The sequence below is a fragment of the Drosophila grimshawi genome, unplaced genomic scaffold (assembly GCF_018153295.1).
Source record: "Drosophila grimshawi isolate 15287-2541.00 unplaced genomic scaffold, ASM1815329v1 contig_1377, whole genome shotgun sequence".
Taxonomy (NCBI): domain Eukaryota; kingdom Metazoa; phylum Arthropoda; class Insecta; order Diptera; family Drosophilidae; genus Drosophila; species Drosophila grimshawi.
The window spans coordinates 2,629,120-2,646,702 of NW_025062900.1; the positions used below are offsets into that span (position 1 = coordinate 2,629,120).

Consider the following 17,583-nt stretch of genomic DNA (forward strand, 5'->3'; position numbering starts at 1 on the left):
CAATGATTACCCAAATAGCATTAGAGATGAAAGGAAAAACAACCAATACAATGCTATCGTTTAGGTCAATTAGAATATCAGGTATTATTTACATGCATACACACTTATATATACCATATACATATATACAACAATTATACAAAAAAAAAAGGCATACAAAAATCATATATACAATAATACTCCAAATATTTAGATCCTAAGCATACTTACATGTATTGCGTTTAACTAATTCATAATAAAATTGAAAAAACAAACAAAATATATTCCTTTGTAAATGTGAAAAATAATGATGATGTAGTATTCGTTGTGGTTGTTGTTGTTTTGTTGGCTTTTGTTTTTTTATGGTTTTATTTTTATTTTAACAAACTATTATAAAATTGCATGTTTTTCGTTCTCATTGCTTTTGCTTCTTGTTCATATACACAGATACAGATACAATATAATAATTATAAACTAAAAAATACAATGTCTGTCATAATGTACTCGTATTCATTACAGTTATACATATACATATATATATATATATATATATAGTATATCTGATTCTTGCTCACAACTATTGCGCTTGGCTACGACGAATTGGAATTTAATTTCTTTTTGTTTTGCTTACTACATTTCTGATAATGTTTAAATTTATTAGCCGATATGTTTTTCGCTATGCACTCTCTGTCTCTCTCTCTCCTGCTGTCTATCTCATTCTCTCTAGCTGTCTCATTCTCTAACCTTCAAAGAGCGCCTAAATTTAATACATATTTTAATATGCATTATATATATATATTAAAGTTTTTGTTTTCCAGAAATACTTTTCTAAGTTTTCGTTTTTTTTCTTTTTTTTGTATTTTAGTTGCAATTTGTCGCTACGTTGTTCTACAAGCTTCACTGTAATTGCTGATAAGTTCTTTAGTATAAGGTTTATATATATATATATATTTCTTGTCATTGTTTTTTTGTTTCTTTTCTTTTTTTTTTTTTGTTGCTTTTGTTTTCATTTCTTTTGTTGTGGTTGTTGTAGTATACTTCGTTTCACCGCCTCGTTTCGAACGCTAACTTAAAATGTACACACGCAGAAAACTAATAACTAACTAAAAAAAATTCGTTACAAAATTAGCTCAGAACTATACAAAAACGCTTTAAGCGCGTCCCTCACACACTCACCTAGACCAAAAAAACCCACACATATCAAAAAATGTTTGCGGACCCCCCCAAAAACTGCTCCTGCTCCAACTCCAAAAAACTCTGGTTGCTTTTGTATATGTGTGTTTTGTTCATCATCATCATCATCATCTACTTGGGCAACTCATAGATCTGGACGGGCAATGCTTTGGGCGTTATTATCTCATCCTCGAAGTCATCATCATCACCATGGATCGCATAGTCGCCGCCGTTGTGTTCACTCTCGAATTCATTGGGCACAATCTCGACATCGGGTCGCTGGGTGCTGCGATAGCCTCCGCCGGTTGGGTCTCGATCTGATCTCGTTTTGGTCGATTTGGTGATATGATCGCGCAGCATATGTGAATAGAGTATGTCGTCGATGTAGTACATGGTGCCCAGATTGTAGACAAACACCTCGCTCTCCGTGATCTGTGCATTGTTCACACTCGTATAGTTGCTGCCCGGATTACGGGTGATCTTGATATGTCCACCGCCAATCGTCTCGAACACCTCATTGTCCCTCAGATCTCGATTGTAGAGTCGTCCGCGCACAAAGTGATTCAATAGCATTTTAATGCCGCGCTGCGAAGCCTGCAAAAATCCAATGTATTTATTGTGATATGGACCGGTTTGGGATTGCCTTTAACCCACCATTGCATCGTCGGATAGCCTGTCGAAGCCGAGTTTCTCGAACGCCTTGTCTTCGGGCACAAAGAATGTGTAATTTGCCCCGGAAATGTGTGGTGCGATTTCTGCATTATTTAAATATCTGCAGGAAGATCAAATATAATCATTTTAAAGCAGCTTTATATATAATAATTATCTATTTATTCTTAGCTTAAATTAATACTCGGCAACTTATAATGATAACATGAATATCGATCCACATCATGCAACATTTTAAGGTGGATTTCGAACAGGATTTTGGAGCCAGAATATATTTTTTTAAATCTGATCAGTTCAGCAAAAGTTATGGTTGTTGTTATCTATAAAGTCTTTGATTCTAACAATTTTTGAGTCACTTTTTTACTATCGAACTAAACTTTAAGCAAATATTTGCAGTTTAACAATTAATTCAGTAAATATTTTTTCCTTCCCTTACTGCATACAGGGTATTGGGTAGTCGAGTGTTTATAGTTTGTATTCTCTTCTGCTTGACTGCTAGCAAAATGTACTCTCTAATTACTATTCGAAAAATGCTTACCTTGTAATTTGTGTAAATCTTGAATCGCGCTCCAAGGCCAGAAACGAGTGCGATAGAAATTGTGCACCGAACCAGGGAAAGGCCAAAAGTGGCGGTGTCTCCTTATCCTTGTGCATCTGCGGTGAGTAAATTATGTCTTAGACTCGTAGTGGGAGTGTGAAGGATGTGCTTGTGCTTGTTACCTGATGCAATTTGGAAACCACAGCCTCGGAGACAAATAGGACCTCGGATATGATAAACACCTGATTGCCATTGGAGAGTGTGTAATCCGACATGATGCTCACGTTATTCACCGTGGGCGTGGCTGGCAAGTAAATTAAATATTAATTGAATACAATGTAAATATATTGAAATGTATAGTTTTGTTGTGCGACCTACGTTGTCCGTGGAAGATGACATCCTCGCCGCCCATGGTGTGAACGACCATTTGGTCCATATTCTTGACATCGGACATACGCAATGGTCGCTGCATGGGCAGGAAGTGATTGCGTAATACGCTCTCGGTAAACTCGGGCACACTGAACGGATAGAAGCCCCAATCGATGGGATGCCAACGTTGAAAGGCATTGTCCGATGGTATTAGAACCGTATACGCATTATCATCCATAATGCGTGTCAGATTCGATTTGGATAGAAAGTGCTGAAAGACTTTTGTGCCCGTCTTCATGTTGGCCAGAAATGACATCAATGGACTCGATTTCGATTCCTTAATAATGGGCTCCACTTTGGCATGGGCATTCGTTATATTTGGCTGCTCCAGCGGCTGTGGGTCATTGTAGCGGCTGCACCATAGGATGGGGTAAGGAGAGATTGTTAGGGACAGTGCCAGATAGAGGGGTGTACATGTTAGGAAGTGTGTGCAAAAGTTGGAGCAGAAAACTTTTCGCCTGAGCCTGGAAAAATTCTGCATGAGTGCACTTTTTGACCGCAAACAAACTATGTAGCATTAGGGCCTACACTCAGAGAACAACAAACAAAAAAAAAAAAAACAATTTCAAACTGTTTTCAATATAATTTTTTTTTATAATTTTCCACACCTCTTTTTTAAAAGTTTTTTCTAGGTTTTTGATAGATAATAATGTAAGTTTTATGAACAACTACTTCTGGTTTCGCTGAGTGTACGCACTTACACATGTGCAATCACATTCTGCATGCAGGCGGGCAGGAAACGAAAAATCGGTTTTTGTGTGTTGGTCGCTTTACTCACTTGCTCATTTCCTGTATGTTACGCTTGGAGTAGGGCGATTTTCTATCACCCAAATATCCATCAATTCCAATGGCCATCAAATGCTCATTGATACGTAGCTTGTAGAGTATTTGTTGGCCGTTGAGTAGCCAAACATTGTTGTGGGACTTTTCCAATTTACGAAAAACGATTTTATGTCCATTACCATTACCAAACGACTCCTCCTCCTCCCTGCCATTGGCCAGCGTATTGTAGCTATCAAAGACCTTGCCGGGCACCAAGTGCTCCAACATGAATTCCTTCAAACGTGGCTTCTCAATTGTTCGCACATCAATTTTCGGTATTATCATTGTATATGGCGTAGCTGCAAATACAAATACAAATACAAATACAATTGATGAATGCACACATATATACACAGTAAATAAAGATATGTGTAAAGGTACACTGAACTTAAGATTCTTATCTTGCTGCATAAGCAATTCTATCATTGTTTAGTTTCAGAGATACCTTCACGTGCGATTTTATAGTTGTGAGTTTGTTTGTGTTGGATACCCAAGTTTCTTGCTTATCATTATTCAACGCGAATGCGAGCAACGAGTCTAGCAATGTTTCTATGATTTGGACAGTTCTATGAACTTAGTACACAACATTTTCACAATTAGATGGTTAGATGGAAGTTAGCTAGTGAAAGGACACAGGGGCAACAACAAAAATTGATAGGCTAACAAGTTAAATAAAATAAATTAAATTAATATTCCAAAATATAGCAAGTTAAAATGCTTAAGGAATGCAGCTGTTGAATGTATTTATTAATTGAAGCACAGTTTTGCCAAACCGAAACAAAAATGATCTTTTTCAATATGAAAATACGTTTCGTAAACATGAATTTCCAATCGATCAATAATATTGATTGAGGTATCTTTTATTGTCATCGGAAATCGATTTGTATCGTTTTTGATGAACATGAATTTCCAATCGATCAATAATGCATTAGGGTAATATGGATAAGGTGTCATCGGAAATCGATTTTTATCGACATGTGCGAAACGAAGCCAGTTATCGACAAAATGAAATAAAATTGATCTAGCATATGATATGTTCCATATTCCAGATCTTATAGTCTCCGGATATCGTCTAATTCTTCCAGATGGACATGGTTAAATCCACACTAATCTTCATGCTGATCAAGAATATGTATACAATTTAGGCAGTTTATGTTACATACTTTTGCAGAACTTCATTGTACCCCTTTAAAACTTCTTCTCTGTGTATATAATACAATAATAAATAAGTGTTAATATCTATTCGATTATCCCCTTGATTGCCAACACTTAATATTTACATCAATTTCTTCAAAAACCATTTCAAAGTGTGAATGCCGAGTTAAAGTTTGTGAATTGCTTGTCTTAATTTAAGAGCTTTCTCAATTTATCAAAAATTGTTTTTGGCGACACTTGCTCCTCTTTCTCGTTGTCATTTTTGGCTACACTATTAAACAAATGAGCTGAACATTTAGTTGGCCATTAATCAGTGTCGGCATTGTGGCAGCAATCGACCAACAACACCACCCACCAGCAACCAAAAGTTGCATGGCGAGTAAATGGTTTTAGTTCTTGCACCATGTCCTTGCTAACGGTAACGCTCCGCGTGTTGGATATTTTATCCACAATCTTTGGCTGTAATATCTATAAATTTGTACCCAGCCGGGGAAAATTTGTACGACGACGAAAATTGCAATTGCTGGTCACACTTCTGCACTGGATTTGGCTGCGTCCTTTCCTGATCCTGGTCTTCTGTTTGCATATATACTTTTTTACACTCCGGTTTTTGATCATTGTGACGGGCGGCACGGATGATTCGGCATTGATGATGATGTATTTTCTGGGCTTTTTAATTCTGAAATTTACGAACATCTTCACAACCATATCAACTACATATATTTATAAATATCGTAGGCAACAAACTGAAAGTGTACTCAACGAGTTTTTGGCAATATATCAGCGATTTTATCGACGTTACGGCCATGCACCATCCATCAATTGGTATTTGTTTGTCTTCTATTTCTGCAATTTCCTCATCACGTTGATTGTATCGACAAGAGCTAACAATTTCCCTTATATACCCTATGTGAAAAGTGGATCAATTGTTAGCTATGCTTTGGGCGTTTCCAGTCTACTCTTTGTATGCGTGCAGCCAATATTATTGAATCTTGTGACACATTTGGGATTGCTGATGTTGCATGGCTTTTATGCAAAGGAGTTGCAACACATGGCGAGCATACAAGACAAACGTTGCACATTTGCTGTCTATAAACAGCTACTTGAAGATTATGTGTCGCTGATGCAACTGAGACAACATTTTGCGTTGCTCCTGCGTCCTTTCGTCGGTGTGGCCATGTTCAAGGAACTCATCTTTTGTATAATGAGCTTTCATTTACTATTGTTTGATCAGCAAAGGATCGGCCGTTTGGGCTATAGCATCGGCATCTCCTCACTGTATCCCTTATGCATTGTGTACCAAACTCAATACATTCTATCGGCTGAGCGCCAGTTTGGACATCGGCTGCTTCGGTTCAAGAACAATTGCTCCAAACAGCAACAAGTAAGTTTGTAAAATGTACTTTTGAATTGGTCATTATTAAATGTGTATTCATTTTGCTCATTTATGGCAGCTACAAATCTTCTGTATCTACAAGTTGACACTATTTAGGGCCATGGAGCACAACAAGATGAGTATCTTTCAGCTGGATCGTGGTCATATTCTGGAGTGCCTGTTCCTTAGCTGGGCCTGGAGCATGTTTACCAACAGCATTCTGGTTAACGCACCAGTCGCCTGGAAGAAGCACTTACTGGAAAAACATGGACATTAAGTGGAGTCCCAATTATGTTCATATAATTAGTGGCCCACATCATATTTGTCTAAGCTTTCTTTAATCATAAGTTGGAAAAGTACATGGGATTTCAGGATTTGTTCTCCCAAAAGACTTGAAACTCTTTTATCGTATCTACATAAAATCGACTTGATATTTGTACCCAACCTGAAAGAGTTTGAGTAAGATGTGCTTAAGTATTTAACAGGCATATATATTCTTGATCAGCAACAGCAATAAAATAGATTTTGATAGGTCCATCAGTCTGTCTGTTTGAACAAACGGATCACAGAGAGCATAAAAGTAAAAGACTCGTTTTATTATTTTATTTCATTGAATCTGTTTTTCATTGTCTATCAAAATCGACCACCGATGTTAGTAAAATTCACATCACTTTGAACACATCTTAGATACTAGTTATGCATTTACTTTAGGCATTTCATCCAGACTTGGACGAAGGGTATCTCCTCGTCGAACTCTCTCGACTAGAGCATTCTTACTTTTTTTCATGCAATTAACGAAACTTTTAATACATATTTCTTATTGTTCAAATGTGCTTGTACAGTTTAATATATTTAATAATGTAATTATAGAATTTAACTAAAGACCTTTTTATATTTTAATAATAAATTGAATCATTTCTTTGCAACTCAGCGTCTTTCTTAACTGCATTTTTATAGCTTACACATATCAATACGTGTCTCTATATTTGTCACTCACCTGACTTTATCTTGTAGCCGTATAGCTCCAAAACGGGAAAGCCATCGTCGATAAACCGGGTGATGTGGTGCCACTTGTCATCTTCCTGGTTGCGCTGCAGTCCAATCAATTCGGGCAGCACTCTGCTCTCAATCAGCTTGGCATTCTTCAGACTGGCATCAATTTGCCGTTCCACGATGGTGATGGGTGTTGTATCGCCGCTGCCTGCAGCAGCTGCAGCTGCTGCCAACAGTAGCAACAACAATAATGTTGCTCCCGGCACTTGCAACATTTTGTGTGACATTCAAGTTTGTGTCTCTGGTAAACGCAAATTGTTTGTAATTGTTAGCACTTTTGAAGAATACTCGTTCTTGATTTCGCTTGCTTTGCACTTATTTTGTTATCCACTTTTTGTTCTTGTTGTATTTTTGCAGTTTTGAGTTTCGTTTTTGGTTATGGAACCACGATTTTATTCATTTTCGGTTTGCAAATTGTTGCGCAGACACTTTACATAATTGCCAAATGCTATACAATATTAGTAATAAGATACATTTAAGAGAAAGACAGATTGCTTAATGTGATTCTTTAACATATTCTATTCCAACAAATTTGTAATTAATTTCAAAGAATAAAACTCATTGATATTCGGGGCGTTGTGTCTGAAATTTAATGTGTGTTTTGTATGCAAATCAAATAATGCTTTTTTTATGCCCAGAATAGTTTGAGCTGATCACGATCGAATTTGCATCATCTTACAAATATATAAATACTTGTACATTGCTGCCAAACAAATGGCACAGTTTACGTTTGCAGTTTGGCCATATTTGGACCGATTACGTATTCGACTCGGTGGAAAAGCCGAAAAAAAACCAGTCTCTCTCACGTTTTTCATGGCAGTTGTCTTTTTTTTCCAGCTAGTTAAAGATACTTTTTGTATCTCATGCAGCTTTGCGAATTTAGATTGAAAATTTGCCAGGCTTTGGGTTAGTTATTTTTTTCTTTTCTGTGTGCTTTCATATGATAAACAACCATAAAATGAGACAATTTGTTTATTTGCTGACCTTTGTGCTTAAATCTGATCGCATCACAAGGCTGCGACAGTCGACAGGCGGCCATACATATAGATACACAGATACAGGCACAAGTTACGGATACGGCTTCAGATACAGATACAGATACAGATACAGATACAGACAGAAGAAAGTAAATTAATTTCAATTGAAGTTGACAAACTAAACGGCCAACAACTGCGGCGTAAATAAATCCAAACTGTGACACAAGCACTTGGGCGGCAAAAAATACTTAGAACTAATCAAAAGATTTAAACAGATAGATATATGCGACACTTTAAACAATTAAAATTTTCGAATTAATTCATTTATATTTACTCAACGTATATTTTTGTCAAATTTGATTTTATATGCATTGTTATAATGATGATGATTTTTGAGGCACTTTTTTTTCTTTTAAAGAATTTTCACCTTTGGCGTGTCCATTTAGCGAACCGAACCGAACCAATTCCCGTTTCATACTGCAAGTCTGGGCGCGTTTAGTGCTCAACCGGGAGTCCAAAACGGGCTTAGCGAATGCCCAGTTGCAAATGGGCTGGATGACACACACAGCAAAACCTGTTTGTCTGGCAACGCTGTGTAAAGAGTATTGTGGCTTTTCTTAATAATATATTTGTGTGTGACAAATGCAGGCTCGTTAAATGTGCACTAAACTTGTGCAGTATAAAATTAATTCGTTTCGAGGAAACCATTTAAGAAACATTTAATTTTGATTTTTTACAGAGCAGTTTACGACTCAATTTCAACTTTTCTATTAATTAGTTAAATATTTTGAATTTTTTTGATAATAATTCCTGATATCATGTTTTTTTTTAAAACCTAATACGTGAATCTATATAAAATTTAATTGCTTTGCGTTAGCTGACCTTTTTTTTTTTAGTTAGTTAATAAATTATCAACTTACGAAACATCAATATATATTTTTGTATTCTCCGATAAGAAGAACCCCGATGGGATTCCAAACATATCAGGACTGCATAAATATTATATTTATATATGTATATATATATAATGTATAAATTATAGTGCAATTTTTGAGAGCACCCAAGACATTCTTCATTTCAGATTTAATTTAAAGTTAAAAATTCTTCTCTGAGATGTTCCCAGCTAAAATCAAGTTTCTCAATTTGAGTTCTTTTTGAATGCATTTTATTGTTGTTTGCTGTAAGCGTGTTGTATTCAGTGTGCTTACACATTTCCCACTGGGCATTTATCACTTATCACAAGCGCTCATTATTCATGATTATGCTTTGGTTTTGGTTTATGTGCAAAATTGTGCAACTGACGTCGCGTCTCGACGCTCTGCCGCACTTACAGTTATGCTCCCAGTTCCCATCTCTTTCTCTCTCTCTCTATTTCTGTGTGTGTGTCTGTCTCTCTCACGCTGGGTCTGTCTGCTAGCAATTGCTGTGATTATTGTTGGGGCGACTGAATCGTCGCCGGTGTCCACAGCTGCTGCATTCATTACAAAAGCAGAAGTACGAGAACTCGAACTCGTATTCGAACTCGAAGTCGAAGTCGAACTCGTGGGCTTATTTTCTTTTTTTTTCACAAATTAACATTTTCGGCTTCTTTATTGTGTGCCGACTCGACTGCTTTATAATAAAAGTCTCGTGCAACTTTATTATTATCGTTTTTTTTTTCTTCTTTCGTTCGCTTGATCATTGTTGGTCTGGTCGTCGTTTTTATTTGTGGAATGGAACTGAACTGAAACTGCCGGCCCGTCATTGTAATTGATATTATAGTCAGGCGGATATTTTATTTTTAGTCGCCTTTCAATAGGCAACAGCAGCAGAGTCAGCAGCAGAGTCGGCAGCAGAGTCAGCAGCAGAGTCAGCAGGGCCTCCTCTGACTGCATTTCATATGCATAGTGAGTGATGATGATTATGCCGATGATTATCTTGATTAAAAGTGTATTGTAATTTTGTAATGTATATATATACATTTTAATACCCTGCAGCTGATCAATAATAGGGCAAAAGGAGAGGGTATTTTGTCGAGTTCAGAAAGAGAGATCCTATAAATAATATTTTTTTAAATAATGAAATCTGAGCATTCTAACATATCAATTATTCTAGAAACAATATATATCTATAAATTTATGATATGAGTCAAGGTACGAAGTGAAGTATTCTCAGAAACTGGAAACAGAGTAAGCCTCAGTCTATAATTCTAAAAAGCAGCATCCGTATTTATAGGGAAGGGAATAATTTGAGAATTGAAATAATATATGCAGATACATTTGAATAATAATATAGTAGTTCGATACGAAATATGTAGTTATGCAGTAACAATTAAAGAAATTTTATTCAATCTTAATCTTAATTGCACAATCTTAAATGCCAGACACACACAGATAATACTTCCAAATACTTGTATATAATTAAATAGATAAGTGCATAACCTTTTGGACACGACTGAACTTTAAATGAAAATATCAAATAGATTTACACATTTGAAATTAGTTAATGCACTTCATAATTTAAAAGTACATTTGTTGTTGCATGTGTAACAAGATATTTCTATCCATGAACATGAGTTTCTGGTATTTTTAATTACTTTCCCGGCACTTTCTCAACTTTCGTTTGGCGTTTTATGTGGCTTTATGTATGATTAAAAAATTCTTGTGAAACAATTTATATGAGTTTAGCGCTGCAAATGCCGGTAAATCAAGTACACACACTTGTTATTAAAGGGGAGCTTACGAGATAGCCAGAGAATGAGAGAGAGAGAGAGAGAGAGAGAGAGGGGCAAGCAGAGACAGAGAGAGGGAGAGAGAGAGCATTTTGCCGAGCTGCAACTCGACAAAGAAGCAAGCATAGTTGTCCAAATTGTGTATACGAAAATGTGGAAGAAAAAAAAAACTATATACTACTCACTACTCACTATTCACTACTTACTACTACTACTACTACTATAGCTACTACGACACTGCCGCATACTACAAGCAACGGAAATCACAACAACAGCAACAGCAACAGCAAAGCCGCTACGGCTAATGTTGCTACTGCTGCTTCAGTTGCTGCTGTTGCTGCTGCTGCTGCTGCTGCTGCTGCTGCGTTTGTGTATCCAGAGTGCAAACCAATTGAAATTAATTTGCATAATATACGAAACGAGAGTTAGCTGGACATTCAACAGAATAGAATTACTGGATGCTTGTTTGGTTCCAGCTGCATTTTGTGTAGCGCTTTGCTTATTCTGGATAATTCACAGTTTATTGCACTTGCACAATTTTCTCTCGCTCTCTCCCTCTCTCTCTCTGTGTCTCCCTCTCCATCGCCCGCTCGGCAAATACACACAGCCACCAAACACTTTCCTTAGTTGTAATTTCGCGCTTGATTTCTTTTTTGTAGTACTTTTTTACACCTTAATTAGATTAGTTATATTGTTTTTGATTTGCAAAGGTTTTTAGTATAATTTTTGTGGTGTTTTTACTTTAGGTTGTGGTCGCAGAGCTCTCGCGCGTCTTCGCCAACACAATGATTGCGTCTGTTGTGCCGGAAAATTGACGACAAATTGAGAAGCTTTTCGCGTTGCTAGACGCAGTCGTCGTCGCCGTCGTCAACGTTGTCTTCCATTGGAGGACTCCTTTGGACAATGAGTAGGGTTGCCAGGAGTTGCCAAAGCTGAACAGAAGCTTGCGTATTGTGCTTGCACATAAGGAGTATTATTTAAATACTGCATAAAGTTTGCTACAAATATATACTTGTAATATTTTCATTACTTTTTCTGACCTGTTTGTTTTCCATATTTACCAGAGCTCAAAGTTTATAGCGCCATTAGTCAAGACGCATTCAATGTCGTTAGCTTAAAAGCTTTAATCTATACCGAAACCTTCAAAAGCTTTTGCTTGAGTACATCCACAAACCGCTAGAGTTGCCAGCATCAAAATAAATATATAAATAAACCATACGCACTGTTGACTTATACAAATATCAATGCTCAACTACTACTAATAGTGTTATATTTTAATATTACACAGCATATGTAATGAAACTATATCTCATAAATATAGAATACAAATTAACTAGAAAGCTAACTTAATTTATACATATGTGCATATAAATAATAAGAAATCTATGAACCATGAAAATATCGAGAATAACAAATATGTTGGTTGAATGAATTAAATAATTAAAGCTACTGTTTACTTGTTACAGCAAAATGTTTATGCTTTAAATTAATTTCTTGCCATTGCTTGCCATGTGCAATTATATATGCATCAAGTATACGCCAGCGTAGCAGTGGTTAACACATTAATGGTCTGATTTATTTGCGATATTTATAAACATAATATGCTGGCATTATTCGCAAGCAACACGTGACCATATGAAGCAAGCACAATGTATGCTAGTCCGATTTATTTACACTTGGCAAACATTAAAACAATAAATAAACAAACATGCCACGTGGCAAGCAACACAATGCAACACACACAAACACACATTTACACCATTAAATGTCAAATTAATTGTCATGCCATTAAGTGCAGCGTCAAATGAAACTGACAAAAAACAAACAATTAAGGTAATAAAATCGTAATATAGCCAAAACTATAAATAAATAATTAACAATTAAATACCTGAGTCGCTTACGGGCTTTAGAAGCTTAAATAAATATCGTCGAGAGAACTTCACAGTTATCCATTGAATTTGCAGAGCAATCGAAAACATTGTCCTTGCCCCATTTGCTACCCCAAAATAGGGATAGAAAAAAGTAAGGAACAGAAATTAGGAAAAATAGTTAAATGACATGAAAGGCCAATGGTAAAAACAAAAGTGCAACGAGGTTACAGCAAACAGCAGAGAGCACATAGCCAAACTTTGTGGTTAAAACTAAAGTGGCCTCTTAGGCTTTCAGAAAAGTGTCCAAAAACTTTGGCTTAGAAAGAATGCTGCTGCTCATCTGCATTTGGGCACAGTCTGTTTTTTTTTTTTTTGTTGCTGTGGTTGCTTTTTCTCTCTCTCCTTCCTTTTTTTGTTGGCTTAAATATTTCAACACATTTTGCATTGGCCAGCTGCACAGTAGCGGTGACTGGACTAAACTCTGCACGATGCCACACGCTCGAAGTGTCCCCTCTTTTGTGGCAATTTATGCATGTTGTTTGCATACGCTTGACTTTTTCGACATTTACTCGTTATAGAATAAATAAAATATGTCGCAAAATGCTTTGACATGCTCGTTACATATCATACATATGCATGTATGTATGTATGTATGTCCGTATACACAAAGAGTTAGTCGAGAATTTTGCGGTATTTTCATCTTGAGATACTTTTCAGTACCCTTCACTTGTTGTTCTCTTTCAATATTATTTTAACAGAAATTAAAATTGTCTGTGTATTTTTAAGGAAATTTCGAGTCGACTTAAAAATTTGTTTGTGGCCTAAAAAGATTTATGTTTTTTGGAAAACGACAAAAATTTGTATGGATAAGCCTAAGAATGCAATATTCAATTTTCCTTGCATCTGAAAATTGTTCGGCTTTCTGGCCAAAGCGATTAGATGACAAAATACACACTTACACAGTGGTTGGCAATGAGTTCAGTTGTCTTTTCCATTTCAGACAACTCTCAAATTTTTGCTAGAGCTCAGCCGGTTGTCAGTTAGTTGGGATACCAGCAGCAGCTTATCACCGAATTGGCAGTTGGACTTAATTGAATATTCAAATGCGTTTGTGTGCAACAAATTTAAATGCGACTGCAGCTCATTGTGTTGGCCCAAAGTGTTGTCCGACAAGGCCTTTACCACTTTTCCAGAATTTAATGGAAAATACCATACAGATTTTATATATTTTGCAAGTATAAAAAGCATATTTACATTTACTTGCATTTTAATGCAAAAGCGTTTAAAAATAATTACTCTAATTGGAAGCGGTTGCTTTTTGCATTTTTTATTGACAGCAAACAAATAAAAAGGTTAAGGGATGCATCGTGTGCGATAATTAATAAATACTTTTCAGTGGACTTATATTATATTATGCATTATTCGCTAGTAATTTAATTTAATACTTTAATAGTTTGTCGTAAAACGAATTTATAATTGGTGAGCAAACTAAGAGTGGAATTGCTTTTGGGCTACCTTTTAATGATATACAAACAAATAGTAAGTATAAATAAATGAACAAAGCATTTAGAACTAATTATCTGTTTTGCTGGCTGTCCATTTTTAAATTTACATTTATTTTATGCTCTTAGGGAATTAGGAAATGCAACTATCTCAAGCACTTCATCAGAAAATAGTCAACACATTCTCAGCCTGATTCTATTTATTTAAAAAGTTATTAATTTACCTTGTCCAAAGCGCACACATCAAGCACTTTCAGAGCAACTTGCATGGCAATTTTATATTTACTTAGTTTGTGCCCTGTTTGGCTAAATGAAAAGCGTTCAACTGAGATTTACTTAAGTAAATTCGAAGACACATTTCCCTAGTCAGCTGCCAAATGGCATCAAAATCAGACCGAGCAGTTGTTGCAGTTTGACTGTTGAGTCCTTGTGCAACCTTGATTTATTTACATAGTTGACCTGCTACCTTCTGTTCTGCAAATTGACCATGTCCATAGCTGTTGTAGAATAATTTAAATTCATCACATATGAATAAATCAAGGCTTTAAATATTACAACAAATAAATAAACATACAATTGCAAGTGCAGAACAATAAACGAAGCCAGCTTTTTGTTCAAATAATGCATTTATTGACAATAATCTGCAATCGGGCAGTAAACTAAAGATTGACTTTGGCAGTAAAAATAATGACAGGCAGGACTATCAGCTACTGTGTCACAAGTGCAGGGTATTTATTTAAATTATCCCTTTTTTAGTTCACTTAATCTGTGTAGCATCACTGAGCAATCCAGATTTCCCAAAGCAATTTTCTTCTTTTTTTTTTGGCAACCAAAGAAAAATTATGTGCAAAGGACATTGCAGGCTTCTAATTAAAACGCTACTCGGAGCCTCTTGGTGGCCAAAAAAAAGAAAGGAAAGACAACAAGCGGCCACGCCTTTTGTTAAGCAAAAAATATATCCTTCGTCCTTGGCATTTTCATCGTCATCGCCATAGCAATAGCCATCGCCGCCAACAAACGGAAACGACATTAATGCTTAAGCTAAGCGCATTCGCCATTATAATTAAATACGTCGGCAACGATGTCAACGTCGTCGTTTAAGCCACGAGCTACACTCTGCACACACACACACACACACACACACACACACACACACACACACAGTCATAGAAACACACCCATTCATAAAAACACAGAGCACAGTGCAAATAATTAGCATGGCTCGAAATTCTGTGAGTAATTAAGGTAAGTCAGCTGTTGCCCTTTGTCCCCATTCGCTCTCCCCAACCCCCTCCTTGTTCTTTCCCTCTTAGTCGATTTGGCTGCCAGCGGAAATTAAAGTTGCACTTTTTCTTATCGTCCAGCTTGATGAGCTTTGTTGTGTTTTGCTTTGCTTTTACAACAGACGTCAAAATGTTTGTGACCATTTAAATACAAGCTGCAACGATATTTTTACAGGTATCTGACCAAAAAGTAGGTCAAAACTGATGGAAACTTAGCTTGTTAGCCGTGTTAGTGCAGTTCACAGATTATGGCTCATAGAGCTTGTCTAAAAACTGATCAGTTTATCTTGTTATATAATTTTGCCCTGCCTTTGTTGTATAATCACTTTTAGGCTTACAAAGAGTATTAAAAGTTTGTCTATATTTTTATTTACTCGTATATCGATATTCTTTTTCTCTATTTTATCTATAGCTTTTCTTTAGCTTTTGTTGTTTTAGTTTTGTTTGTCAACAGGTCTTTCTGTTTTGTCAATTAGATTCCATTGTCATGCCATGCAACAAGTAAATAAACAATTAATTAGTTCTCATTGACAGATTGTGGTTATCTAAAAATTTAGTTCAAAGTCGTGCATAGAACACACACTTTATGGATGGTTCATTTATTGGTCGTGGTTTTATTACACTTAACACGTTCGTATATAACACAGCAGAGCTATACGAATATATATATAACAGTTGTCGCTTGATTTAAAGTTGCACAAAAATGATTCCAAACGTTTATCTTTATATACATATATATATTTTTTAATATAATAAAATTTTGTTGATAAAAGCTAGTTGAAATCAGTGTAATGCCTTAATCAGCAAATGGCTTTTCACATATGATAATAATTTTCAATAAGTTTGCACAACACAAATTAAACTAAATTCCGGCATATTAGTCACAGTTTGAGGTAAGGTTTGCTGAATACGTGAGTTACGTGGCCCCATTAATCACAGTATCTTGATGCTCTGCACTTCCAGCCAGATCAAGAGTGCCGCTATCATTACATAGCTGGTAACAATGATCAACACCTGCAATGCATTCACAGTAAAGACCTGCACCACCAGCAGTATGCTGCCCAGAAGAAAAATGCTCGCGAGAAATACAATCACAAATATTGTGGACCAGCTGCGATACCAGGCGTTTCGCTTATCCGGCGGTGGCACAAACATTGGCTTTAGGGGACTATATTCCTTGCGATACTGTGTCTCATAACCGCTGGTAAAATCAACTTCATCGTGGCCGCCAAGCGCCTTTGACGTTGACGCGAACTTATTTCCCTCCGTGTCCATGCCGTACTGCGATCGTCTTGGAACTAAAAAAAACCCAACATCGAACATCGAGCAGCAGCAGCAGCAGCAGCAGCAGTGGCAGCAACAGTTGTTGTTGTCTGCCTCATTATCATAGCGCCAAAGGTGCTAATAGAGGCGACAGCAATATCAACTGAGAACCTACAACAGCTACAAAAACAGCGTCTGACACATCTGTTTTTGTGTGCAGATGTGCAAGGGCGTGTGCAGGGGGAGCCAGGGCTAGAATGCTGTACCCCAACTAAATCTCAACTTTACATAGATGCAAAATGGCTTAAAATAAAACAAATTTTACAATTTTAGGAAATTACTAATCGGTCTACCCCCGTTTAAGAAAGTCACCGCCGCCTTCACGAAAAGTCTGGTACGCTCTTTCATATAAATATATATTTTTATATATATGTATTTTCTGTTTTTGTGACTCAGATAAGATAAGGCACTGAAAGAGGGAGAGAGAGCCTATTACAGTTCTTTGTTCGACTCTTTCACAACTGCAGCTTTATCAATTATGACTTCAATACATGTTAGACCCAGCAACAATAATTTTTGGTTTACACAGTTTTTGGTTTTACTGGTTTACATTCATCATGAATGGAATGCATTTACTGTCGCCTAATGCAAACAATAGTGAAATCTTTGCGACGCTGTTGACATTTGTCGAGCGAACAGTTTGCATCTAAATTGCCGACCGACGCAGATTTGATTTAAAATAAATATATTGTATTAATGATCAGTATTTCATACTCTTCAAAAT

The 17,583-nt window shown here is 36.3% G+C and overlaps 2 protein-coding genes across 4 annotated transcripts; both read right to left on the reverse strand.

Annotated features, from left to right (window-relative positions):
- Positions 1 to 807: 807 nt before the first annotated feature.
- LOC6562529 lies at positions 808 to 11,672 on the reverse strand. Of its 3 annotated transcripts, none has more exons than XM_032736050.2 (8): positions 8,598 to 8,644; positions 7,138 to 7,641; positions 3,567 to 3,909; positions 2,738 to 3,252; positions 2,542 to 2,663; positions 2,360 to 2,475; positions 1,807 to 1,924; positions 808 to 1,746 (listed from the first exon to the last, which is right to left on the reverse strand). In XM_032736050.2, the coding sequence occupies exons 2-8, from the start codon at positions 7,418 to 7,420 to the stop codon at positions 1,285 to 1,287; spliced, it is 1,959 nt and encodes a 652-aa protein (XP_032591941.1). In that variant the 5' UTR covers positions 7,421 to 7,641; positions 8,598 to 8,644; the 3' UTR covers positions 808 to 1,284. The 3 variants fall into 3 exon arrangements, with proteins under 3 accessions (XP_032591941.1, XP_032591942.1, XP_001989281.2); XM_032736051.2 differs by lacking the exon at positions 8,598 to 8,644 and adding an exon at positions 11,622 to 11,672 and having other exon boundaries at positions 810 to 1,746; positions 2,738 to 3,141; XM_001989245.3 differs by having other exon boundaries at positions 810 to 1,746; positions 2,738 to 3,141.
- Positions 11,673 to 16,071: 4,399 nt separating this feature from the next.
- LOC6562528 lies at positions 16,072 to 16,831 on the reverse strand. Its single transcript, XM_001989244.3, has one exon. The coding sequence runs from the start codon at positions 16,809 to 16,811 to the stop codon at positions 16,470 to 16,472; it is 342 nt and encodes a 113-aa protein (XP_001989280.1). The 5' UTR covers positions 16,812 to 16,831; the 3' UTR covers positions 16,072 to 16,469.
- Between the last annotated feature and the right edge of the window lie 752 nt (positions 16,832 to 17,583).

Coding starts and splice junctions, on each gene's coding strand:
- LOC6562529 (XM_032736050.2), bottom strand. CDS start 7,420: ATGTCACACAAAATGTTGCAAGTGCCGGGAGCAACATTATTGTTGTTG. Junction 3,253..3,566: donor AACATACAGGAAATGAGCAA/GTGAGTAAAGCG, acceptor GAATTTTTCCAG/GCTCAGGCGAAAAGTTTTCT. Junction 2,664..2,737: donor TGTCATCTTCCACGGACAAC/GTAGGTCGCACA, acceptor TTTACTTGCCAG/CCACGCCCACGGTGAATAAC.
- LOC6562528 (XM_001989244.3), bottom strand. CDS start 16,811: ATGGACACGGAGGGAAATAAGTTCGCGTCAACGTCAAAGGCGCTTGGC.